This window comes from Chaetura pelagica, unplaced genomic scaffold (genome assembly GCF_000747805.2).
Source record: "Chaetura pelagica isolate M959 unplaced genomic scaffold, ChaPel_1.0 scaffold367, whole genome shotgun sequence".
In the NCBI taxonomy this organism is placed as follows: Eukaryota; Metazoa; Chordata; class Aves; order Apodiformes; family Apodidae; genus Chaetura; species Chaetura pelagica.
In genome coordinates this window covers 506,383-515,592 of record NW_009953955.1, presented here as the reverse complement: position 1 = coordinate 515,592, position 9,210 = coordinate 506,383, and the positions used below count along the sequence as shown (strand labels likewise).

At 40.6% G+C, this 9,210-nt stretch overlaps 1 protein-coding gene across 1 annotated transcript in view; it reads left to right on the top strand.

Moving 5' to 3' along the window:
- The first annotated feature begins 1,064 nt into the window (after positions 1–1,064).
- TECRL (trans-2,3-enoyl-CoA reductase-like) overlaps positions 1,065–9,210 on the top strand; it is a 58,630-nt gene continuing 50,484 nt past the window's right edge. The window contains 2 exon segments of the mRNA XM_010001863.1: positions 1,065–1,198; positions 1,200–1,340. Of these exon segments, the coding sequence (XP_010000165.1) occupies positions 1,106–1,198; positions 1,200–1,340 (234 nt within the window). The 5' untranslated portion in view covers positions 1,065–1,105.

Genomic DNA, 9,210 nt, shown 5'->3' with positions numbered 1-9,210 from the left:
TATTCTGCCAACAACAACTAGATAACTCATACACGTGAAGATGAGTGTATTTGTGAATATTGTCAGGAGAGGAGCCTTAGTTGGAAGTGGCCTTTCTTTGGGGTCCCCCTCACTCTCCTTTTTAATTCTTAAAGCAATTTACCAAATAGTTTCTCCTCTGTTTCTTAGAGCTTCTTGTCCTGTGTTGCTGGACAAGATACGTTGACCACTACATTTTCTGTAAATTACAGCCTGATGGAAAGAGCTGCCTGCAGAAATCTGTGATGCCCTGTAATCCACACTGCAATCCTAGGCAGCCCAAGGGAATTTAGGGAGAAGTCTGGGATGGAAAAGTGCTGCTAGTTCTATTAAATCCTATTTAAAGGAGAAACAAAATGTTAACAAGTTTTGGGGAAGCCCAAAATTTGTTGGTTTAAGTAATCCTTATTTTTACCATTAAGTCTACTCTTGTTTTGCCACATTGTGGAAAGAATAAGAAAATAATACAATGAATTAGTACCTTCAGGGTTATAATTTCCTTTACTTCAGCTGAGTTTCCCTGACAGAGCTGCAAGGAAAGCTCTACCCCATTAAATAACAGAGTCCATAGTACTAAATAACAGCAAGTACAAGCTTCTGTATTTGCAAGCAACCCCTACATTTTGCTGATGAACTCCTGGTATTTTGTTAGTATTTATTTCTAAGTGTGTAGGTATCATACTAAGGGTGCACACACATGCCCCTGTACCTATACATATATGTGGACATCTGTCTCCATAGAAAACAGTGGAATTTGGTGCAGCCATTCCTGATTTCCCTTGGAATGTCAGGATCTGACTTCTAATAGGGAATCTCCGGATGTGTTGTTTCAAATGCTGGTTTAAATAAAATAAAAAGAAGGCAGCAGCCATACAGCACATCACAATAGCAGGTTAAATATAGACATGGATTAGAGAGCCATTGTTTTCACTCCTGCTAAATAAGACAGTACTCTCAAAATGGAATGCCACTTGACCTTTTGTGTCTCATCAGTCTCTGATTGTATTTAACTAATGCAGGGGAGGAAACATTTTGCCCCTGGCACTGTCCCCTGTTGATATGATGCTTGCTCCTGCTGGGTGACACCATGCACAGGAGGCAGAAACCCAGCACTCCAGAACACCAGAGGGATCTGGCAGCTCAGGAAGGAGCTCTGCCCATGTCCCACAATGACAAACGCTCTTTTCTCCAACGTCTCTCAGCTCGTGGTCTCTGCTGGCCACCCCAAACCACCACCAGTGCTCAAGCATTCAAAAATAACTTACTTTGAAGTGGAAATCCTGGATGTGCAAAGCAAGAAGCAGATCTGCATTGTGGACAAGGTGAGTGGATTGTTACTCCAGCACACTGGGATGTGACTTGTTCACATGAAGCCAATTGAGGGACTGTGTTTTCACTCTCCTGTGGTCTTTCTCTAATAGAAATACTTCCATTCTTTTCTCTGGGTGGTGCTCAGGACTTCTCATTAGTCACAGTCCTTGGCTGTTTTCCTCCAGGAGTTTTCCAAATAATCCAACTCTGGTTTCTTTCAATCCTCCTGGCTGCTCTGTGAACTCAAGTTGCATCCTTAGGCTGCATCATGACACTGAGATTACAGTTTTTATTTTGGAGCATGATACTTAAATGTCTACTTCAGAATGGATATTCACCTTTGATACATTTGTCAAACTTAACATTTCTGCAATGCTGGGGTTTCTTGTTGGTATTTAAACATACTTGGCTGTGCCTGACTTATCAGGTTGGAAAAGAACCTGGCAATTAAAAAGCAATATATTGTATTTTTAAACAAGTCTTAGCTAAAAGAGGGTTTTCATTAATAATAATGAATCAGAAAACACAAATTCTATAAGTAGGCTGAGAGGACTGGGTAGGAAGGAAGTTTACAACACAGTAAACAGCAGCTGAAAGAAACGTTTCATAAATATTTGCATCACAGTTTTTGTGATTCATTGTCCCTCAGTAGAAGAGCTGGTCTCTTTTGTGACATGCAAATGGGAATCACACTATTTAGACTATAGAATTTTTCAGTAATGGAGTTTTAAGGTTTCAAACAATCTTGTTTTGCTAGAATGAAAAAATAGAAATAAAAAATTCCCTTCTGCTCACTGGCAACAGCTGGAACCAGTGCCTAAGTTTGCCTCAAATGTATAATTAATTAAGCCTTTGAAATGTGGAATACTATCAGATCTCTAGCTTTCTTGATCATTTAAAGGCTATTCTTGCAATTTGTCTGCCTAGTTAAAGGTAGATGTCTCATTTGTTCATTTTTAATGGAGAAAAATATTTTAAGATTTTTTTTAGATCTAGCCAAAGGGGAAACATGTACAAAATGGTCAAACAAAATGTTGTTTGCATGATAGTGTTTGCACTGTTTAATTTACTGAGTGATATTTACACTTATTAAAAAGAGGTTCTCTAAATACTGTACTGAATAAGCTTTCAATCTAAAAAAAAGACTGAGCCTGTTTCTTACCTTCAGCTTTCCTGTAGTGTCATTAAAAGAAATTAATTGACAGAAAAAAAAATAGGTGAAGAGCCATAGTTCAGGAGTGGATGTCCATAGTTCTGTGATGCATGGAAGAACTGTGTCTTGCTGGGACAACAACAGCCCTACATTTTTGTCTTTATTCTGAATTTTAATAAACTTGAACGTTTTCTTCACCTTCTCCAAACCATGGAATTGTTGCTATAGGGTAATGAAGCTGGTGAAGGGTCTGGAGCACAAGCCTTATGAGGAGCATCTGAGGGTACAGGGAGAAAGGAGGGTACAGGTTAGGGGAGACCTCATCACTCTCTACAATTACCTGGAAGGAGGTTGTAGTGAATTGAGGGTTGGTCTCTTCTCTTTAGCAACAGGACAAGAGAGTAAGTCCTGAAGTTGCACCAGGGGAGGTTTGTGTTAGGAAAACTTTCTTCACTGAAAGGGTTACCAAGCACTGGAAGGGAAGGGATTGAGCCACCATGCCTGGGGGAATTTAAAAGACATGTAGATGTGGTGCTCAGGGACATGGTTTATTGGCAGACTTGGTTGGTCTGAATGATCTGAAGTGTCTTTTCCAACTAAAACGATTCTATGATTCTCTAACTCTGCCCCTTCAGCAGTGGGAAGAGTTACAAGTGGTGACAGTTAAGTACTCTCTATATATAGAGGTAAAATACACACAGAGGAGCAGTAACAACTGCAAACTGGAAGTGTCTGCTCAGGAATCCACGTTCAATTCACATGGCATGGACCTTTTTTCTTGTTTTCTTGGCACAGGACCAAGGTATAATGCAAGGCTGAGATTTCCAGGGCTGCCTAAATCATTTGGGTTTTGAATGCAAATTCACCTGGCTGTCTAAATCCTTTAATTTGCTGTGATAATTCTGTCCTAAGGCAACCTGGAAAGTAGAGAAGCTGAGTTGCTTCCTTCCATGAACACTTTTCAGGATTGGTGAACTCCATTTCAGTTGGTTATTAGAGCAAACAAGGGACTATTTTACTGGATTATGCAGAATCTTCTGTTTAATTAAACATAACATTGATGCAGACCCAACATGACACTACTAATGCTTGTTCTCTGTTTGTAAGATAATTATGATTAGCTTCATTTCTCACAGTTGCATGTAATTATTACTTGTCAGGATTTATAATAGGAGAGAATAGGAACCATGGATTTGGAAATGTATGTATTTATGCTCTTGCTGCATATTGTTAGTAGTTCAGACTATTATAATTTAGCAAATACATTTGTAATATTCTCAGATTAATGACTATAAAGGGAAAAAACTATATTCAAAGACCTGTTTCTTTCTCCTCCTAATAGAAACTTGGGCAGAGTGATTAGATGATTAATGTGATGTGGTTAAATACCAGTCCCTGTCTCCAGAGTGTTGGTTTCTCTTGCATATGCATATGAATCCTACCCAGATCAGTGGGAGTTCTTGTAAAGTCTGCAAAATGATGATGCAACCAACTAGTTTTGGCAGTTAGAAAGAGAAGGTGTCATGTGCTCAATGCAGTGTCAGGGATTTAGCAGAGGTGTGTTTGGCTGTGTGATCTCAAGCAATCAATTGACAGCAATAGGCTTTGGATCCAGCATGAGGAACTGTGAATTAATTCTCCATCTGTAAAATGGAACTAACATTCTTCCCTTTGGCTTTCTTTCTCATCTTATTCTTTGGGGAAGGATCAGTCACTTCTACCAAGTGAACTGAGTGGGTATTATAAGGTCTTGATTGTCTTCAAGATTGGTTTAGAGGAACAGAATAAATACATATTTGACTGTTTTGTGGTGTGGTTTTTTGTTTGTTTTTAAGCCTGTAAAATACATTCACATCAGGCTTTTCCACTGTCTGGAAAGGAGAAAATATATATTGAAAGACAGAAGAGGAAAACCCCAGACATTTTGTCCCTTAGTAACCCCCTGCAGGAGCTAAGTCTTGAAGAAAAGTACCTAATCTTGCAGAACTTGAAGTAAATTCCCAAGAGTCAGCAACACTGGCAGTTCATGCTTCACACGTGTGCTTGGAACATAAAATTCCTGATAGGAATGTCATTGGTTTTATTTAACATTGGCAACCTGCTCTGGGGATTTCATCTCCATTGATTGGACATCATGCAAGTAGTTTGGTAATCACAAGCTTCTGCAGTGAGTTACTTAAATGATTTAAAAATGGTCTTTTCCCCCAGATGTGGTATAAAAATTAGTTCTGAAGTGAGATGTCATGGAGATGTCATGGCTTCAGATTTTGGGGATGGGGAGAAAAGGAAGGAAACAAATCTGTCTCAACATTTTTTTTTTCCCCAGTAGTTCTATGGATGAAATTCCTGTCTAAAGAGGAGAGGGCAAGTAATTAGTGATTTCTTATTAGAAATATTTTCAGTGGAAGAGTCCCAAGATGTCTGGGGAGTTTGGCTCCCATATTACTTCCAAAAAAAGCAACAGAAAACAACAGTGCATGAAAAAATGAAGTCTTAAAAATGAAAGAAAAGTCCATTTTGTAATATTTTTTTTAACAATCCACAATTTTCAGTGTCAGCTATGAGAAAACTATTTTGCTTGTACATTATTCCAGAAGCCTGATGCAGGTTAAAGTTCTCAATGTGCAGTGATTTGATTTATAAATGCTGTTAAGGCAACTTATAACAGTTTCTCTTACAGCATTTCTTGTATAATATTTTTTTTTCTTCAAATAAACTTGTAGTAAAATGTATTTTCCCACAAACATGGTGCAGTGTAATTAATTTTGCATGAGTTGCTTTTAAAGCAGAAATTGTTACACAGTTTAGTTTTTACAGAATAAATCACCTTTGGGGAAACCAGCAGAGGAAGCTTTTCCCCATCCAGAGCCTCAGAGCTCAGTAGGGCTGCAGGATTTGCAGGTTGTGCTACGAGCAGAGATGCAGACTGAGGTTTTGGCTGCTACACAGTGGCCTTTCTTTCCAGAAAACTTCTTCAGGCCTGCAGAAGAGAGCTTGTGCAGGAATAATACTGTTTTGGTTGGGAAAAAAACCTTCAAGACTGAGTCTTAACCTAGCACTGCCAAGTTCACTACTCATCCATGTCTCTTTGTGTCACATCTTTTGGCCTTCTTGGCCACCTGGGCACACTCCTGGCAACCAGCACCTCAGGTCCTGTTCCTCTGGGCACTTTCCAGCCACACTTCCCCAAGCCTGGAGTGTTGCCTGGGGTTGTTGTGAGCCCAGTGCAGGACCCAGCACTTGGCTTTGTTGAACCTCACACATTGGCCTCAGCCCATGGATCCAGCCTGGCCAGGGCCCTCTGCAGAGCCTTCCTAACCTCAGAGAGATCAACACTCCTGCCCAACCTGGTGTCATCTGCAAACTGACTGAGGATGCACTCAATCCCCTCATCCAGTTATTGGATAATCCAGATACTGAAGAGACTTATCTTCAGTACTGAGCCCTGGGGAACATCAGACTGCCAGCTGAATTTAGTCCATTGGGACTGGCCATCCAGACAGTTTTTTTATCAAGTGAACAGTACACCCCTCCAAGCCACTTTCACCAGGTCAATCCTGTGGGAAATGATGTGGAAAACTTCATATAAAAAGTCTAGGTGGACAACATACCTCCTTTCCCCTTCCACCTTGTCAGAGAAGATCAGGTTAGTCGAGCAGGACCTGCCTTTCATAAACTAATGTGGGTCCTGCTGGTCCTGCATGTGCTGTGTCATGGCACTCAAGATGATCTGCTCCATAACCTTCCATACCACCAAGGTCAGACAGCCTGTAATTCCCTGGATCCTCCTTCTGGCCCTTATTGTAGATGGGAGTCAAGTTTCCTAACTACTGTTAAGTTTCCTAATCTACTGGGACCTCCCTGGGTGGCCAAGACTGCTGCTAGATGATGGGAAGTGGCTTGGTGAGCACTTCTGCCAGCTCCCTCAGTGCTCTTGGGTGGGTTGCATCTGGCTCCAGCATGTGTCTAAGAGGTGGAACAGATCACTAAGCATTTACTCTCTGTTCCTGTCTTCCAGCTCAGAAAGAGCCTCTTTTCTTGGTGTACTGCAAAGGTGATGAAAGCTACTTCCCTGCTGTTCCTCAAACCAGCCCTCCATGCACTCAGTGCCTTCTCCCCCTGAAATTTCTTTGGAAAACCTAGTTACTAATGGTTATGTGTTTGTGGTTAATGATACACTGTAGGAACATGCAGTTTAATGTTTGTGTGACATGCCATGCATTGCCTACTGTCAAAGCCATGTGAACATTGTTATTTTTCTTAAATTAAAGGGCTCTTGCCCTTGTTACACATTTTTGTCATGTCCAGCATAACACAAGTCTGTGCATCAACCCAGTCACTTCCATACACAACTCTTTTTGCTGCTAAATAATACACAGTGATATGTCTTAATACTCTTTTTCCAGAGATGAATTGGGCTATATTCTGATTCCCCTGAAAGGCTTGTCTGTCTCTGGAGGAGTTCACAAGCATTTTTGTTTGTAAAGCACCTAAAACAATAAGTGTCCATAATATGGCTTAATACCCTGGCAGGACAGCAAAAGCAGAAATGGTATCTGCAGTAGCAGGAATCTATTACTCTTGCCTGTGGGTTGCAGCTCTGTCACAGAAAGGGAGCAGCCAAGAAGAACAGTCAGCAGCAGCTCTCTTCTGTGTAGTCATCTCTAACAAATGAAAATAACTTCTCACATCATGGCTTGGAGGTTAGACATGGCACGTTCAGTAAATGCAGTCATTAAAGTAAGCAATGAAAACTCTGCCAAGGAACTCTTTGCAGTGCTAGGCCATTGCCTTTTACATCAGACTCTCCTAATTTGCTTCATTCTAGGGAAGCATAGTAAAGGCATCGTTTTCCAGGAAGAAATTAATATTTTCATTGCCTTTTACAGTATTTTTTTTTCCCTCTAAGCCTTGCAATTACATTTCATTTCACAGGACTCTCTGTTCTTGTGGAGAATGAGCAGAACGTGTGCATTTCCAAACCAGCTTCATTTCATGCACAGGCTTTTAAAGACAATAATCTTCCTCATTCAAGCAATCTAGACATGTCCTGCCTCTGATGCCAAAGGTGCCAAAAGGGATTGAATAACCACCTATGTCAGAGCAGGAGGCACTTTGGTGCTGAGTCCCAGAAAGCAGGCATTCCCACAGCAGTATGGGTGAAGAAACAGACACAAAATTACCTGGATGTGGAAGTCTTTTTATTTTTTTTTATACTTCCATTTGGAAGGCAGATTTAATGGTGTCTTGTGTCTTTATGCTTTCACAGCATCCAGCACAACAGGGATCTGGTCCCTTGCCTGGGAGGCAAGAAAATGCATTACATTTACAAACATGTCATAAAGTCAATGCCCTTAAGAATTGAATCTTATGCCAACCTCTCAGTGCTTGGGGTGATGACAGCAGTATTTTCTTCCTCAGTTATTAGTTACACTTGGTAAAGTAGGTAAACATCTCCAAATTCTGTTGCAGCAATGCATTACACTTGCTTCTTCCTGCTCTACTAGAAACTCACATCATTTTTACTGTCAATAGAGCTCCAGCTAGTTTCAGATGAAAAGAGACAACTAGACATGTTTGCTTCTGTTTGCTCTTTGCTGTCACCATACTTGTTTCAATGTGACTTTCAAAATGGAATACCTGGAGAAATGGCCTTTGATATCTCTGGAGGAGAGAGACTATGGAGGGGAGAAGCTTTAAGGAATTTGGCATTTGTAAGGGGATGGTTTAAAGAACTATAGAAGCTAGACAGGAGACTGATGTTTGAGCTGATACTAATTTTCAAAGCTGAGAAGTGCCTTTAAGTGACAGGTTTTATACATCTCTTATTTTAGATAGAAAAGTCTAAGCCTGGGGGGGAAGAAAGAAAGAAGAGTGAAATGTAACAAATGGTCCAAAAAATTAAAGCCTGATTCAAAGCTCAGTGTACACAGAGAATGAGTTCCTGAGGCACTGGGGGTGCTGCAAACCTTCATGAACACAAGCCACTCTGGCCAACAGGAAAAGCCAGCCATGCTAGCAGAGCAGTGAATATTGCCAGAAGTGTGTCTATAGAGACAGATTCCCAGCCAGTGTGAAAATGTCCCCTTTCCCAACAGTGGGAACTGTCCCAAATGACACTGTACCCCAGCTGCACATTTGCCTTGTTGCATCACAGATAATTCACAGCTTATTGCAAATTATGAACATACTGGAGCAATAGAAGACCAGAGGGAGCTGTAGGTGTTTTATTAGTCTAATAGTTAATCAGCACAACCCATGATGGAAATTTAGGTGTATAATGGCATCTCATATAGGCATTATTGTAGCATTAAAATACTCGTGCCCATGATTTATTGGCCCATCAGAACATGCTTTAGGTTCTTTCTGAAATCAGACCTGTGATTCCTTGCAAAATACCTGAGCTGTGTTGTAATTCATCTATACAGCAGTATATATTAATGCTACCATCACAACATATCTGCCTATGTTTAAACAAGTTTGTATTTTAAAAAGCCCTTAAAATGCAAGCTTTCTTTTTAAATACATGCAGCTCTTGTGCTACAAGAGAACAAATTGTGGCAGCCAGAAGTACAGCAAAAGCATCTGTTTATTGCACTTGGTATTGTGAAAAGTACTTCGATTTCTGACTGATCTGATGGTGTCTGATTGTTCTCATATATCACCCTGATTTCCATTCCTTTCTGCTTCCTCTCCTGAACCACAGGGGGTTTGCTCCCTCTCCCTCT